The 17,054-nt window shown below is 43.1% G+C and overlaps 1 protein-coding gene and 1 pseudogene across 3 annotated transcripts in view; both read right to left on the bottom strand.

Annotated features, from left to right (window-relative positions):
- Window positions 3,102–9,468, bottom strand: LOC102179492 (annotated as a pseudogene).
- Window positions 9,675–17,054, bottom strand: part of BEND7 (BEN domain containing 7) — an 85,049-nt gene continuing 77,669 nt past the window's right edge. For 2 of the 3 annotated variants that reach the window (XM_018057124.1, XM_018057122.1), the window contains one exon: window positions 9,675–15,370. In XM_018057124.1, the coding sequence (XP_017912613.1) occupies window positions 15,219–15,370 (152 nt within the window). In that variant the 3' untranslated portion in view covers window positions 9,675–15,218. The remainder of the gene's footprint in view (window positions 15,371–17,054) is intronic. The other variant, XM_018057123.1, reaches the window with a different exon arrangement.

Below are 17,054 nucleotides of genomic sequence, written 5' to 3' on the forward strand. Positions count from 1 at the left end.
TCCACTATTTAATTTGCATTTCTTGGTTTAATTTTTAGCATTTAAATGTTTATTTGCCATTTGATTTATGAGAGTTGGATACGTGATAAGTATATTCTTTCTTAAAAATCATTTATTCTGCATATATTTTTCTCATCACTTGTTTTTCTTTGTAAACTTTTTGAAGTACACTTAAAAAATTTTAATTAAATAATTCTTAGTTGATTATTTCTTCCTATGGCAACATATTTAAGAAATCCCTATGGAATTTAGAAAGATGGCAATGACGACCCTGTATGCAAGACAGCATAAAAGACACAGATGTGTATAACGGACTTTTGGACTCAGAGGGAGAAGGAGAGGGTAGGATGATTTGGGAGAATGGCATTCTAACATGTATACTATCATGTAAGAATCGAATTGCCAGTCTATGTCTGACGCAGGATACAGCATGCTTGGGGCTGGTGCATGGGGATGACCCAGAGAGATGTTATGGGGAGGGAGGTAGGAGGGGTGTTCATGTTTGGGAACACATGTAAGAATTAAAGATTTTAAAATTAAAAAAATTAAAAAATAAAAAATAAAAAAAAGAAATCCTTTCTCTCCTCAAGCTTGTATAAATATTAATTTCAATTTTTCTAGTTTTTACTCAAATCCTTGAAATATCTGGAATTGTCACACATAGAGTAGGATAAGAGGGTCCAACTGTACTGTAATTTTTTAACAGCTTGATTGAGGTATAATTCACATACTATAAAACTTGCCCTTTTAAAGTGTATAGGCGATTTTCTTGGTGGTCCAGTGGTTAAGACTCTGTGCTCCCATGGCAGGACCACAGGTTTGATCCCTGGTTGGGGAGCTAAGATCCCACATGCTGCCAAAAAGTAAAATTTAGAAAAAGTTAAGTATACAAGTCAGTGGTTTTTAATGTATTCAGGGTTGTGCACCATCACCACTATCTAATTTTAGAACATATTCATAATTCCAAAGGGAAACTCTGCATCCCTTAGCAGTGACTTCCTATTACTGCTCCCCATCCTGGTGCTAAGCAACTGCTAATTACAATATTCTCAGTCTCTTCAGATTTGCCTAATGTGGACATTTCATATAAACAGAATCATAGTATATGTGACCTTTGTGTCTAGTTTCCTTCACTTAGCATAATGTTTTCAAGATTCATCCATATCAGCATGTATCAGTATTTCATTTTCTTTAATTGCTGAATAATATTTCATTGTATGGGTATACCACACTTTATCCATTCATCAGTTGATGGACTGATGTCCAGAAACTTGAGTCCAAATATTCAAGTTTCTGGGCTTTGGCTACTATGAATAATGCTGCTCTGAACATTTGTGTACAAATCTCTGTGTGCTCAGGAGTTTTTCAATTCTTTGACTTTCCCCTCCACTCTTTTCTTTTAAATTGTTTTGTGGGATCTTCTTGGATCACGGATTGAATCTGTCTCCCGCATGGGCAGGTGGGTTTATTTTTACCACTGAGCCACCAGGGAAGCCCCATTTCCCCTGCATTCTCCTCCCCTCCCCCTCCGCAGAGTCTTAAATATAGACTTGTGCTGGTGAGTCAGCTCTGACCACTTGGGTGAGGATGTCTCCCAGGGGTGACAGCACAATAAGATGGATATAGCTGGGTTTCTGGATGACCCCGTGAAGCAGAGCTGCCTATGACCACCCTGGACCCCGACACCCACTTCTAGGCTATTATCAGTTGGAGGGGAAAAAATCTGTTTTGCATTTGAGTGCCTTACTGGGTGGCAGGGCTCTTTGTTATAGCAGCTGAACATATGTTATGCTAATTATAATAATACTTTTAATATATGCTGTATAGAGGCGAATTTTTCCTTAAATCTCCACTCTGTTTCATGGATCTGTCTATTCTTGTACCAAAACCACAGCTTCAATTTCAATAATTTTATGTTTAAATGGGAGAAGGATGGGAGGGGCCTATGTCTCTCTCACAATTTCTAGAGCATTTCCTGACTTCTCTCCTGCATTCAATCTTTCAAATGAATTCACACTCATTTTATCAGCTTCCACCACCTCCAAAGTCATTGGGTACTGTCCAATCAAAAGTCATTTTTTGATCTCTGAGAGTTTGCTCATTTTCTAAAGCTACATGTCAAAATGCTAGCCTCAGCATTATCAAGGTGTATTTGGGCTCCTCTCTCTTAATATGCAATGGCAACCCACTCCAGTACTCTTGCCGGGAAGGTCCCATGGATGGAGGAGCCTGGTAGGCTGCAGTCCACTGGATCGCTAGGAGTCGGACACGACTTCACTTTCACTTTTCACTTTCATGCATAGGAGAAGGAAATGGCAACCCACTTCAGTATTCTTGCCTGGAGAATCCCAGGGATGGGAGAGCCGGGTGGGCTGCCGTCTATGGGGTCACACAGAGTCGGACACGACTGAAGCGACTTAGCAGCAGCAGCAGCAGCTCTTAATATGACCACCAGCCAACATCCAGGAGTCAGCTGGACATTTAAAATATACCCAGTCCTCCATGACCGTTGAGCCCATCAACCCAGAGAGAGGGAAAGACCAGCTGTGGTTATGGCTTCCAGGGAGGCAGGGAGGACACATACACTTGAACTGTCCATGATACAAACCACAGAAACAAGCAAAATCGTACTGAGTCCAAGATGCCCACAGCTCTGGGTCTGTGCTACAGGGAGTGTCTGTGAGGTCGCAGTGGAGGAAGGTGGCATTGCTTCACACCAGTGAGATACTTCTCCTAAAGACAGTGCAGTGCTGCAGTGTTGATTACAAGAGAGGAAGGGGACTGTTAACTGAGCCTGATTTCCCCCTATTCAGTGGTTAGGAATTCGTCATTGTAGAAGAATTCTTAATTCGGTCATATACAGAGTGAGTGCCATGTATTGTAATGTATCCTTCCCCCCTCCATTGCTCGAGGACGGCAGAAAGCAGTTCTCCTACTGGAATGTACAGTTGGTCCACCACTTCATTACCGATTTAGGATGCTCAATTTCCTTTTTTTTTTTTTTTTTGCTCCCTATTCACATCGAGGGCCCTCGACATTTGGAATCTGGAGGGCATCATTTTGGAGAGCATGCACATCTGGAGTTTAGGAATGTTCTCCGTTTAACACACTTGCATAAGCTTAATTGTTTTTCTAAAAGTCATTTCTATATTGTACAGATTGTTTACCTTAAAAACAAATTTCTCCTTATTTTTGCTATTGTTCACATCTCCATGGGTAACTTCATAGACTTGGGCAAAAGCCCCTTCTCCAAGAAGGTGATCAATGTAGACCAGCAAAGAGCCTAATTGGAATTCAATCTTGGGCTTGACGGCTGGAAGAGTACATGTCCATTCATAAGTATTTGGATAGGAACTCACTGGTTTAGAAAGCCTGGATAAAAGTTTGAGAATCAATTCCTCATCCCAGGAATTCTCAACAGTGAAGTTTGGAATGTCTACAATCCCAAGCAAGCCAGCCTGCATCAGTTCAGCCTGGAGCCCGGCGCTGGCTTCTGCCAGATCCTCTGCAATGGCAAAGTCAGGGGGTCCCATTCTGCCTTGCTGGTCAGCATGGCTGCAGGAGGCTGGCCCAGACGGAGCAAGGATGCAGAAGGGACATCTGTGAGGCACACTGAGTCTCGGCTTATCTCTTCAATTGGACTGAACTTTTTCTCTTTCAAGGGTTCCACCTTGTTTCTTTTGAAAGAATCCAAAGCCACATGGGTGTACTGGTTTGCTACCATATTTTCTTTATCTTCCAGTGGGTGCATGGGGTCCACAGGAAGCCTCTGGAAGGGCATAGACATGAGCTGCACGGCGAACCTAAAGTCTCCTGGGCTCTTGGGGCTGGGAGCCAGGGTTTTGTTGCAGTGGACACCCCCCATGGCTGAATCATCCAGAAACTCATCAGTGTGAGGCACTTCAGTTGGTTTTGTAGGAAACCAGCTAATGGAACGTTCTCCAAAAGTCCTGGCTCCTGCAGGTTTATTTTTTTGCCTGTGGTAACCCATAATTTTCTTTGTTTCCATCTTCAAATACAGGAAAAGCAGATGACAAAGAAGAGATGATTTTACTGACTCCCCAAGCCCCAGAAGATGTTACATTTTTTTGAAACTTGGCTTCGAATGCATCTTCATTTTGACCTAGATGGCCATTCCTCTTTGTCATCAGAAATATGAGGAACTGTAGGAGCCTGAAACATATTCACGATGAAATCGAGAGCTTACTTTGTGTGCACGGTGGGTGATGGCAGCACTTTGGATGGTGTTGCCTGAACCAGTGCCAGTGATGTGTTTGGAGTTGTGTGAAAGGAACTTGTGTTAATAACCTCTGTGTTTCACACCCTCCTTTGATTTCTGCTCCACTCTGTGGCCTAAATTCATGAGTACTTTTGTACACATACCTGGCATCTTTGCTGGCCCCTGAAAACATGGCGTCCATCACTGGCTGGCCTGCCAAAGGAACCGGGCAAGCTACACTCTGGTTGACGGCTGGGAACACCAAACCAGTGGTGACAGCATTTGCCATAACGGGAACAGAAGTTGCCTCTCTGGGTTTCTCATCTGCATTCTTCAAGGTCTGCTGAAGGATGGCTGGAAGACTCAGAGCTCTTAGCTCCTGTTGGGAGTCTGTGTGTGTCCCCAAACATGCTGGACTGACTTCAGACATCCCCTGGGAAGAGGGCAGGTTCTCATGAGACATCTCTGCTACTTGCTGTAACTTATGAAACTCATCCATTTTCTGTTTTAATAGTTGTTCTTCAAAAGCATTTGCTTCTTTCCTTTTCATATAATGTCTCTCTTCATTTACCATTGTTCATGCTTTCTCCGTAGATTGCATTTCTGGGCTCTCAGCTCTTTGAAGGAAAACTCCGATTCTCCGCGAATAAGCTTCTCCTTGCAATACATGACAAACTGCCGAACATCATCTTTGTCTGCCGTAGATGGGTGTGCAGAATATCCCAATTTAGAAATCATGATCACCCTTTGTTCCATGTTCGACCCTTTATCACCAGCTGCAGGTGTTGCTCCAGAAAGTTGTGGACTCTGATTCTTAGAAATGCAGGCTGAATTATTTCCTGGATTTGATTTTGAGTTACCTTTGATTTAAAATCTGAGCATCAAGCAGAGGTGCTGAGGTTCTCACTTGAGTTGGCAAATGGTTTTAGTGAGGCGTGTCTGAAACATCCTGTACAGTAGCTCCCTAGGTTTGATAGAGGAGCTGACCAGGTTCCGATCCCCTGGTTGTACAGAAACTCAAAAAACTGGTGATGGTCACTGTTGCACTCGGCAAATTTTAAACAATGGTTGATGAACCTTGGGTCACTGTGGTATCACTTCTTATCTAAAAATTCCTTCATTAGATGCTCTGATGAAGTTGTTCACAACAAACTGTGGAAAATTCTTCAAGAGATGGGAATACCAGACCACCTGACCTGCCTCCTGAGAAATCTGTATGCAGGTCAAGAAGCAACAGTTAGAACTGGACATGGAACAACAGACGGGTTCCAAATCAGGAAAGGAGTACGTCAGGCTGTATATTGTCACCCTGCTTATCTAACTTATATGCAGAGTACATCATGAGAAATGCTGGACTGGATGAAGCGCAGCTGGAATCAAGATCGCTGGGGAAAATATCAGTACCTCAGATGTGCAGATAACACCACACTTGTGGCAGAAAGCAAAGGAGAACTAAAGAGCCTCTTGATGAAAGTGAAAGAAGTGTGAAAAAGTTGGCTTAAAGCTCAACGTTCAGAAAACTAAGATCATGGCATCTGGTCCCATCACTTCATAGCAAATAGATGGGGAAACAATGGAAACATTGACAGACTTCATTATTTTGGGATTCCAAAATCACTGCAGATGGTGATTGCAGCCATGAAATTAAAAGACGCTTACTCCTTGGAAGGAAAGTTATGACCAACCTAGACAGCATATTAAAAAGCAGAGACATTATTTTGCCAACAAAGGTCCATCTAGTCAAGGCTATGGTTTTTCCAGTGGTCTTGTATGGATGTGAGAGTGGGACTATAAAGAAAGCTGAGCGCTGAAGAATTGATGCTTTTGAACTGTGGTGTTGGAGAACACTCTTGAGAGTCCCTTGGACTGCAAGGAGATCCAACCAGTCCATCCTGAAGGAGATCAGTCTTGGGTGTTCATTGGAAGGACTGATGTTGAAGCTGAAACTCCAATACTTTGGCCACCTCATATGAAGAGCTGACTCATTGGAAAAAACCCTGATGCTGGGAAAGATTGAGGGGAGAAGGAGATGACACAGGATGAGATGGTTGGATGACATCACTGACACAATGGACATGGGTTTTGGTGAACTCCGGGAGTTGGTGATGGACAGGGAGGCCTGGCGTGCTGCGGTTCATGGGGTCGCAAAGAGTCAGACACAACTGAGTGACTGAACTGAACTGATAGCATATTAAAAAGCAGAGACATTACTTTGCTAACAAAGGTCCATCTAGTCAAGGCTATGGTTTTTACAGTAGTCATGTATGGATGCGAGAATTGGACTATAAAGAAAGATGAGCACTGAAGAATTGATGCTTTCGAACTGTGGTGTTGGAGAAGACTCTTGAGAGTCCCTTGGACTGCAAGGAGATCCAACCAGCCAATCCTAAAGGAAATCAGTCCTGAATATTCATCAGAAGGACTGAAGCTGAAGCTCCAATACTTTGGCCACCTGATGCGAAGAATTGACTCATTTGAAAAGACCCTGATGCTAGGAAAGATTGAAGGCGGGAGGAGAATGGTTGGATGAGATGGTTGGACAGCATCACTGACTCAATGGACATGAGTTTGAGTAAACTCCAGGAATTGGTGATGGACAGGGAGGCCTGGCATGCTGCAGTCCATGGGGTTGGAAAGAGTCAGACACGACTGAGCAAGTGAACTGAAGTATTCTTTATTCTCAGGAAAATTCTCTTCTACCCATTGCATGTAACTTTCCCGTTAACCAAGTGGGTCATCGCCCTTGTAGCTCTGCATATGGGCTTCAAACATTTCAAAAACATTTTCCAGGTTATCCATGGTGAGAGGACCCAGGCCAGTAGCAGTTTCAACTGTTTAGCTTCATTTCTGAAATGTGTTTTAAAGGAATTAGCTTAAGTAGCTTAGTTTCAAAGTTTAAGTTTAAAATGTCCTTTGATGTCTCAGCATTAACAGATAAAAATGGCAAAAAAAAAAAAAAGAAAAAAGTAAAACACAATTAAGAGGCCCATAAGTATTGAGTCTATTTGGAACATCAGTATAAAAGCACAGAATGCTGTGGATTCTCCCACAAGGGCTCCATTTCTTTATTGTTCTTTAGCTTTCCCATTATGACTCATTTTACATTCTTTTAATTTCACCGGTAACGAAATAGAAATAAATAATACATGCATGCATATAACATGTATTTTGGGAGGGATGATCAATATCATACCTTCAGAGGTTACAAAAATGCAAACAGTTGGTTTGTGAAAATTCAAAGCTTTGTTCTGAATCATTAGTTACCGGATTCTACTGGGGAGCACCCATAACTCCAGCAGTTATGGACACATGAAGTGTCAACATAGGGACAGAAAGTCCATGTGATCGAAGGTTATGAGACACAGAAGAGGGTGAGGGAAGTGTGTGTCCTAGTCTGCCTCTGCTGGGAAGTGGGGTAAAACATGTTTTCCCCAAGGACTGAAATCTATGTGGCCTTAAACATCCCTGTGACATCATGGTGCTTAGATTCCAGAGGGAAAACAGATAATAAACATAAATAAGACAATCTCAGAGCATGGTAAGTGACCCAAAGGGACTGAAAGACTGTGACTTGATGGGGACTGGGGGCTTCTCGTGAGCTGACAGACCCCTCTGTTATGATGTAGTTTAGTTCAGACTTGAATTATGTGGAATGAATGGGGCTTCAAATCTTGATCAACTCTAGCTTGGGACAAAGCTGCTCAGTTTAAGTTCCCTCTTCTTGTTCCGGAACTCAGGAACTCAACAGAGTTAAAGCGCTGATGTTCCCTGGGGCTCACGGCTGTGCTCCCAGCCCCCAGACTGTACCAGGCAGACCCTAAGGGTTCAGCGACCACTCACTGAAGGAAGAAACAGAGTGCCCTGTGCACTCTGTCATCTTTTCCCAAACTGCCCCTCCCCCCACGTTTCCAATCTCATGGTTCTCCAGCCAGAGGCCTGGGTGTCATCTTCCACACCTCCTCCTCCAGCCGAGCTAGTGCATCACTGAGTCCTTGGTCCTCCTGTGCTTTAGCATGTGGGGCTTGGTCCTCTGGGGGTCTTCTATCCATCCTTAGTTGTTCCCACCATTTCTTAATGGGACTCCCTGCTCCTGAGTACCCCTCCCCTCAACTTAACATCCCAGACTTTGGCCAGACCCATCAAGGGTGCCTGTAACTCTGATCAGACCTCTTACTCAGAATCCTTCGGTGGCCCCCACAGCTGCCCCATTTTGTGGGATGGTCCCAGGCTGCCCCAGCTCCAGCCCTCAACCCTTGCTCCCCAACCCTGGCTGTGCTAAACCAACACAGCATCTACTGACAACGAGTATTCAGTAAATGCTTGGGCAGGACTCAGAGGGCAGGACTGGGAGATGAGTTAGCCGCCATCCACCCATACTTAGTTTTAAGGGCGGGCCTGTAGGAGGGAGACAAGTGAGGCAGGTGTGTGAGCTCTCATTCTAAAAAAATGCAAGCGGTGCCCCTTCTGGTGGTGAAACTCGACCCCCTCCCCTCACTGGATGAGAAAAGCTCTTCAGGGTGTCAACCAGGAGAACTAGAGAGCACAGATCTTCACCAGTAGGTGGGAACAAAGGTGTCCCGGGGCCAAATCACATGACATAGCAATAATTAAAAAAAGAAAAAATACAATTCCCCGGCAAAAGGGCTATGTCGAGCCCTGTGTGTGGCAGTGGAGTGGGGGCTGGGGGGAGGCAGGCAGGGGAGCAGTTACAGCGTAAGGGGCAGGTTGGGGCCAGACCCTCAGCTTCCAAGGGATGCGGGTACATGGAGGGTTCATGAAGGACCAGTTGGCAGGAGTTTCAATTTCCTTTCTTTCCAAGCAGCTCACCCTTGTCACCTTCATTCCTGAAGTCCAGCGTCTTTCTTACCCTCCTCCCAGCGGTGGACTAGCCCCACCACCCCCATACCCTCAAACGAGGGCCCAAGAACTGGACCTGAACCAAAGCCTGGACAGGGCTGACAGACCCTCCCGGGGGGGCCTTTGGAGGCAGGAGGGGGCAAGGACCCATGAAGAGTGGCGCCCTTCTGTGTTCAGAGAGGAGAATAAAAGCAATTAGGTTTCAACAGCCACTTTGCATTAGAGGAGATTGACTTGTCCTTCTGATGTGTTGTTTCCATAGAAGCGGGGCTTAACCTTTTAAGTGAAGATTATGAAGGCACCTAATTCATTTAAAATTAGGCTTCAAGCATATCAGTACTTACTGCTCAAGTGTTACTGTGGGGCTTACCATTGATCTGATCGCCAGGCATAGCCTGTGACTTGAGACGCTCCAAGACATTCTTTCTAGTGGAGATCTGGTCCGTGCGTTTATTTTTTAAAATTAACTTCATAAAGAGATGATAAAACTTTCACGTAAGATCACCAGAGTATTCATAAATACCTTTTAATTAATGGCTTGCACTGGCTCCTCTTCATAAACACGGGAGGGCTGGCACACAGGCACGAGACAGGCGCATTCAATTAAAGTAATTTATTGTTTTCTTCCAGAACAGACATAAAGGGCGTCTTGGGACTTGATATCACAACACATGTTATACACCATTTTCACAACTAGCCTTGCGTGGAATTTTTTTTTTAAAGAACATAGTAATCTTAAAAAAATCTAAATATTTACATATTAATAAAACATATATACAGAAGATTGAGACATGATCCATAGGTATGGAATAATTTTTTTTTTTTGCTAAGAAAGCCTATAAAAAGGATTTCTGAGTAGAGTCTGAACAGTAGTCACAGTTAAGTAAACACAAATACACTTTTAATTTACAAAAATGATTTTGCTGTTGCAGTTTTACAACACATATTTCCAATTTGTGAATCCATTGCACATATCTGTGAGCTGAACAATCCCCACCCCCCTCTCAAGTAGTGAAAAATTCAAGCTCTCGCCCAGTCTTGGCAGGAAGTGCTTTGAAGTTTCATGGTGTATATTTAACAGATTCCACAGCCGTAAGGTAAATGTTTCTACCTTTATTCCCAACCTATTCATCGTATTCATAGTATTGTAACAGAGGTGAAAGGTCACTAATTAATCTTTTCAATTCCCTCAAGACTTCCTTCTGAGAGGCAGAAGACAAATTTTAAAACACGCCTTGCAGAAAAACAAAAGCTTGGGTTCACAGTACTTCGTTAGACTCTGTGATGAACAGAGGGGTGGGTTTCAGGGAAGGGGTTATTAACTGGCCTGAAATGGAAAAGGCTGACTAAACTTGCGATGGAAACCATTTCTCTGAACCGTCCTGGAGGCTCCAAAAAGGAGACAAAAGACACACATGGATGAGATGTAGCACGCTGCGACCAGCATTGTCACTTCACAGGGACGCCTCCCATGGCCTTGGGTTAACTAGCTGGTCTTTAGTGGATTCCAGAATCCCCCTGGAGCTGTCCTCCTGGCTCAAGGTCAACTGCCCTGTGTCACATGTATGGCACAAGTACCTTGGGTAGGGTAGGAAGGAATTGAGGCTCCTGGTTTCGCTAGCTAGTTGACGAGTTGTTGCCCAGCCCAGGATGGCCCTAGCCCTCACTCCTCAGCCGCCTTACCGCAAAACGAGGGGATGGGACTGAAGGCCTGAGCTATAACTCTGAGCCCTAACACTCTCTGCTTCGATCAAATAAGTGTTAGGGACATGTGTTACGTGACAGTGTAGCATACCCCCTTTTCCAAGGTTTGGTGTTTGTGCTGTCCAAGTTCCTTTCAAGCCAACTTTTGGCCTTTGGGTCAAGTGTCAAAGATTCAAGGTAATTTGCTTTCTACAGTAAATGAGGTGTAAAAGTAATGCTTCTAAACAAATAGGTTATTTTAAATTCACCATCTCAACTAGAGAAAGGAATCTGGAGATAAATATCTCTGTAAAACAAATACCCACATGCCAAAATACTTCTTGGAAATGAACCCACATTTTCATTTGTTGGTTTTATGTCAAGTGGAGAGCACGTGTGCTAGAACTGAATGAAGTGTGAAGGGTAAGTACATTTGTGGCCAGTTGCCACATGATGCCACAAGCCTGGACTACTCAGTTAGAGCCGTATAGGGTATCATGTGGAAGGCTGCTTACTCTGAGTTTCTCACCTTTCAGTTAGGTATTTTGTCACTGTGTTGACACAACTACGTGAAAGGTTTTTCTTTCCTGACAATTCATGTATCATTTGCACTTATCAGGACATGATTATTTTGGGGGAAAATGATGTCACAAATGATTTCATCTAATTGGTTAGAGTCACCCTGTCTCTCAAAACAACTTTTCCATCTTCGAGGCTGATGACAGTTTTAATTAATCTTGGCTTTCACCACTGCTCCTTCAGTCCTGAAAGGGCCACTCTCCTTTATAAACTGCATTGAAGCAATTTATGTTAAAATGTGTGCTTCCAAACTCTCTACCATATTCATATTGAAAAAAAAAAAAAAAAGAAAACTGCTCCTTTTTGATGGACAACGAACCAACTGAATGATATGCTGGATGTCAAAAGGCTGAAAGTTCAACTCTAAAGATGATTTTTTAAAAATCTTAGACCAAATTGGAGGCTTGATTATTGCATATGACAAAGAAAGAATATGAAAACTATTCAGACATGACGGGTCAGCTCCACGGAACGCCCACACCTTGCAGTGACCTGAAATGCTAGTGGATCTTTGAGGAGATTCAAGTGAAAGAGCTGTGTGTACTAAGGAGCAGGGTCACTAAAGAAAGTCTAGGCAGTGAAAGCTGTCCCTGTGTCTTCCGGTTTTTCTCTCCTGGTGTCAAGTATATGACCTACAACAGAGACAAGAGCGTGAAGGGGGTCCCTTCTCTAGGGAGGGCTTGTGTGCTCTTCCATGACACAGCCAGACGTAGGACCTCTTGGGGAGGCGTCTGTGTCTTATCTCTAAATCACTATTTCTTAACCAAGGCTTTAGGTGTGCCAGATAAGCAATTTTAGGCCATTAGAAATCTGCAATAATGATTTTTTACAGGAAAATCCATGAATGTGTGTTACTTCTAGAGGATGTTCACATCTATTATCCAGCAATAGAAAATGGCTAAATAAAATATGATTTACCTATAAAACAGAATACTGTGCAGCTATTAAAAGAATGTGTATGGTGATTTGTAATACAATGGAAAATTCTTATTAGGTGGTCAACCAAAACAGAACAAAACCTTAGGGAACCAACTGGATGGATTTGACCTCCAGCATATAAATTTTTAAAAAATACAGAGAAAAGGCTGGGAAAAAAAAACACCCAATAATAATGACTGTGTCTGGGTGGCAAAAGTAATTTACTTTTTCTTTGTTACACTTTTCTGTACTTCTAAAAGTATGTAAATGGATGCCAAATGATGACCCCAAAATCTAAGCCTAGGTACACTCTGCACTAACCTATTTCAAATTCAGAAGTCTCCCAACTCAGTGCTGATTCCTGGCCTTGCTCAAAAACGCTTACTGAAAGGGTTGAGGGAAGAGAAATTAAGAAAATGTTTTTCCACTGTAAAATCTGTATTCATTTTGTTAAAACTAGACAAACAGAAGGTTGCTTAAGTGTGATGGATTGAGATTAATGTCATCTGACGCCTGACTATAAACTTGGCCTGGTTGGTTCTGGTTCATAGAAACACTTGGGGAGTTACACCCCTGCCCTAGCCCTCCTCAACACACATGAATTTGGAAGGAGCAAAAAGACCTTAACCGGATAATAAAGGCATTGTTAAATCTTTCATAAAAGACCAACTGTGGCTGGCTCAGATAGACCAGATGACCAGATGAGGACGACCTGGCCAGTGAGGTCTCAGATCTAGGAAGGAAGCTGCATGGGACGGTCTCAGACGGTCTCATTAGGAGACTCGTAAGAAGAGAGCATGCGGTGGTGGCACTGTGTTCAGAGAAGCCCCCGGATATGAGTTTAGGTTAGAGGCTCTGGGGAGACATGCTAGTCTCATCAAGATCATTTAATTCCACAACCGCAAGATTCGGGCACCAATCCGTGACTTCTTTTCCCTTTTCCGAGATGATTAAGTGGTATTATTTCTCATGCTGTCTAGTGATTTGTATCAAATCTCTAGCAGGAGTCTAGTGAAAAGACCTGCCGGGGGTGTCCCACAACTGCCCTCACTGGGACCTCACAGCCTCGAATCTGAAGACAAACCCGAGAGCTGAACTGCAGCAGACTTCAGGCCGGCTTATGACAGGGCGACACTGAAATGGAATCCTACAGGGATTAGTACATCCATCAATTCTTAGGATCTCTAGGAAACATGCAGAGAAGGTTTAAGAAAGCTACGCAGTGGACCGGCTGGGAGCTGAGAGGCCTGGGCTCCGGCCAGGCCACCAACCAGCTGTGAGACCTTGAGAAAGTCATTTAGTGTTTCTGGGCCTCAGGCTTTTTTACCTGTAAAATAAAAGGACTGGATAAAAACGGGGGACAGGACTAGATGATCTCTAACGTTCCTTTTTTCTCAGAGTCCTTGAAAGTGTTTTCAGTTCCATGAGGTGGTTCTACCATCCCAGATTCAATTTTCTCATCTGAAACATCTTTCTGCCTCCATCTTCAGATGGGAAAATGCAAAGGTATTATTTCAAGGGGAGTGGTTTTCAAATAATATACTTCTTAAAAGCTCACTGTGGCAGATGGTAGCCAGGATGGGCAGTGCAAATGCCCTGGGGACAATGAGGCTGGTTGGGGAGGAACCCTGAAAAGTACTGGGTTGGCCAAAGAGTTCATTGGGGGTTTTCCATAAGACTTTGGAAACAAAAGTTTCCAATGAACTTTTTGGCCAACAGATACAAGTAGAACAGCCAGGGGTTCCTCCAGAGGGCCTCCCGAAAGGGGACAATCTCATCATTAGTAGCAGCGCTTCCTGCCTCTACTGGGAGGGGGAGGTTAGAACAAGGATAATGGGAATTGTCCTGACACTCAGAGAAGGACAGGAACAATAGAGATCATGCATTTCAGTTCTCTTCCTTCATAAATATGGACACACAGCCAAACTAGAAGAGAAACCACTTTTCTGGCATTTCTGTAATGACTATATCCAGTGAGACCTTGATAGAAGCAGGTTGCTGTTGGCTTCTGCAGTTTATTTCATTTATCTATCCATCTAGCTGTTGCTTAGTTACTCAGTGACAGAGAAGGCATGTTCTCACTTGTGCAGCCGTGCCTACTCTGAAGTTCACTAATGTGTGTCTGTGCACCTTGAAGTCAGGGTGAGTGCTGCCTGTGTACACGTGGCCTGGCAGAGTTCCTACACATGCCTTTCATAGTTGCTGGCTTTATCATGTCAAAGGGAGCGAGAACACTGAGCTGAGCTTGTTCACTGACAGGGTTTTTGTCGGGGAGGTGCAGGGTAGGGGGTGTCTGGGTTTGGTTCGTAGAGGCTCTTCAGGTATTTCGAGAGCAGTCAATACAGAGTCTTGAGACCAACTGAGGGATAAACTCTGTCACGTGGCTCACTGATTGGACACCTGTCCCTCGGGCTTTCAGGTGAGAACTGAGGCACAGGTAGAGTCCAAGGTTGGAAGGATTACTGGAGAGTTAAATAATAAGTTTGAATGAAGTCTGCAGCTTATCCCTGCCGCAGATGCATCAGTGAGATGCTATATTCAGCTGATCCGGTTACAGTGTTAGCCACCCGGCTAAATGGATCAGCTTATTCACTCACTCAAAGCACAGTATTCAAAGGGTGCCCATTATAGGGAAAGTGGTGATACTGCCCCTCAAAGCCTTTTGGGGGAAGGAAGGAGAGGCCAGAACAGACAGGAGTCCCATCATAAAACAGATGATCCCCAACCTAAACAGAAATATCATTTTATGTTAAAATAGATATCTTTTTAATGTCCCAAGGTTTGGGAAGGCAAAATGTGACACTAAATTCTTAGGACTTGCTGTTCTGAGGTTTTGAAGAAGATGAAACAGAATGTGAGAAAACTGTAGCTTTTCATATTCAATTTGCAAAATCTCCCTGAACGCAGGGCACTGAGCTCCTCTGAGGACTAAGGGCTGGGTCTCTTAATGGAAGTAGTCTGCTCAAGCATCGGCATCTCTGATGTTAAAAATATTTTCAACGCAAATATTCTCATATGCCATATTTTCCAGTGGGTGATGAAAATGGAAATGTGTTTTACCTGTTGGGGTTAGAGAAACAGTGTCCAGCCGTTCATCACCGTCAACTGCCTCTGCTGGTTACAAACATAAAATACAAATCTCATTAGTTTCAAGGCATTCATTCATTCTGCCTAATACGGTAATACAATTTAAAAACTCCAGCATACATAATAGTTTTCGCCTTTCTTTTCCCTTCTCAGTTTACGCTGGATCACATTAGAGATTTTAGGAGCATTATTTAAATGAAAAAAAATTTTTTATTTTTTATTTTTTTGAAAAAAAATTTTTTTAATGATATAAAATCTTTTTGTGTGTTAAATTTTTTTATATCTTATGATCCTTATTATATCACTCATTGATGATTTCAGTTCATTTTCACTTATTTACATAGGCTTCAGTATATACCCAGAATCTGGGGTGAATTGTTTAAACATGATTGTTGAAAGCATGGAGGTCAGTGAATTCCTATGGCAGAATTTTACTGGTCATCCCCAGAAACATTCCAGTGGGGCAGGCTTATGACAGCTTGGGAATGAAACCTTTTTTGATGGCTGGAAACTCAATCTAAAATTGACATCAAGTCATGGATAAAATCAGAATAATAAGCATTTCTTCCAAAGATTCATGACTTCTATGCTTTAAAATGCAAAATGCTGCTCATCTCATATATTTCAATCGCCCTGAGGAGTTTTCCAAAGGTAGATCCTTTTGTCACAGAGAACCTTCCACCAAGTACAAAAAAAAGAAGGTGCCTGTTTGTTTCCTGGTAAGTGATGAGCTTGTCAATTTCCCGGACGTGCCGTGGACGGGCCGGAACATTCCACGGCTACTGGGATCACTCTGGCCTGCTCCCTCTGTCTGAAGGCTGTGGCTCTGTTGGAATTTCCTGCACGTGTGCCCAAGAGGGCAGTTGGGTGAGGGCTGATGTGTGCAACACGCTGTAATGCTGAGTTTGTGGGATGCAAACTAGTGCTTTGTTCTTGTTCTGCTTGCTGTGGTTTTGTTTTTTGGCTGCTTGACATCTTAATTCCCCCATCAGGTATGGAACCCATGCCCTCTGCAGAGGAAGTGCAGAGTCTTAACCACTGACTGCCAGGGAAGTCCCTGATCGTTGTGATTTTAGACACAATCAGGGTTCAGAGATGGATGGAGACATTCAGAGATTTCCCCTTGTTTACCTCTCTACCATCCTGTCTGCAGATTGCCACACGCGGGCCCGTGGAAAACCCATCGCCCCTCACCTGCTAAACCCTCCAGAAAGAGAAAACACCAAGAGAGTAGTCAAGACCAGTTTTGGTTGGAGAAGATGGAGATGTAGGTGAATGCTTAATAATGAAAAACATATCCAGATGGGACAAATGGTAAGATTAGAATTCTGACAATAGATTTATGGGCAAAACACGCTCACACTAAAATGTTAAGTGTTTCTCTCTGCATGAAAAGTTTATGGCTATTTAAAATTTTGTTCAAGTTTAACAAATTTTAAAATTTTATTTCATATTTAAAAAATAACAAGCATGTTATTTTCATATTTAGAAGACATTATTCTCTTAAAAATTATTTATTTATTTGGCTGTGCTGGGTCTTAGTTTCAGCATGTGGGATTTATTCCCCTCACCAGGGATTGAACTCAGGCCTCTTGTATTGGGAGTTTGGAGTCTTAGCCAATGGACCACTAGGGACATCCTGACATTATTCTCTTCTGATTGGTTTCAGTGAACTTAAATAGGAAGATGATCTTTCATTGGCTGGGATTTA

This window comes from Capra hircus, chromosome 13 (assembly GCF_001704415.2).
Source record: "Capra hircus breed San Clemente chromosome 13, ASM170441v1, whole genome shotgun sequence".
NCBI classification, from domain to species: domain Eukaryota; kingdom Metazoa; phylum Chordata; class Mammalia; order Artiodactyla; family Bovidae; genus Capra; species Capra hircus.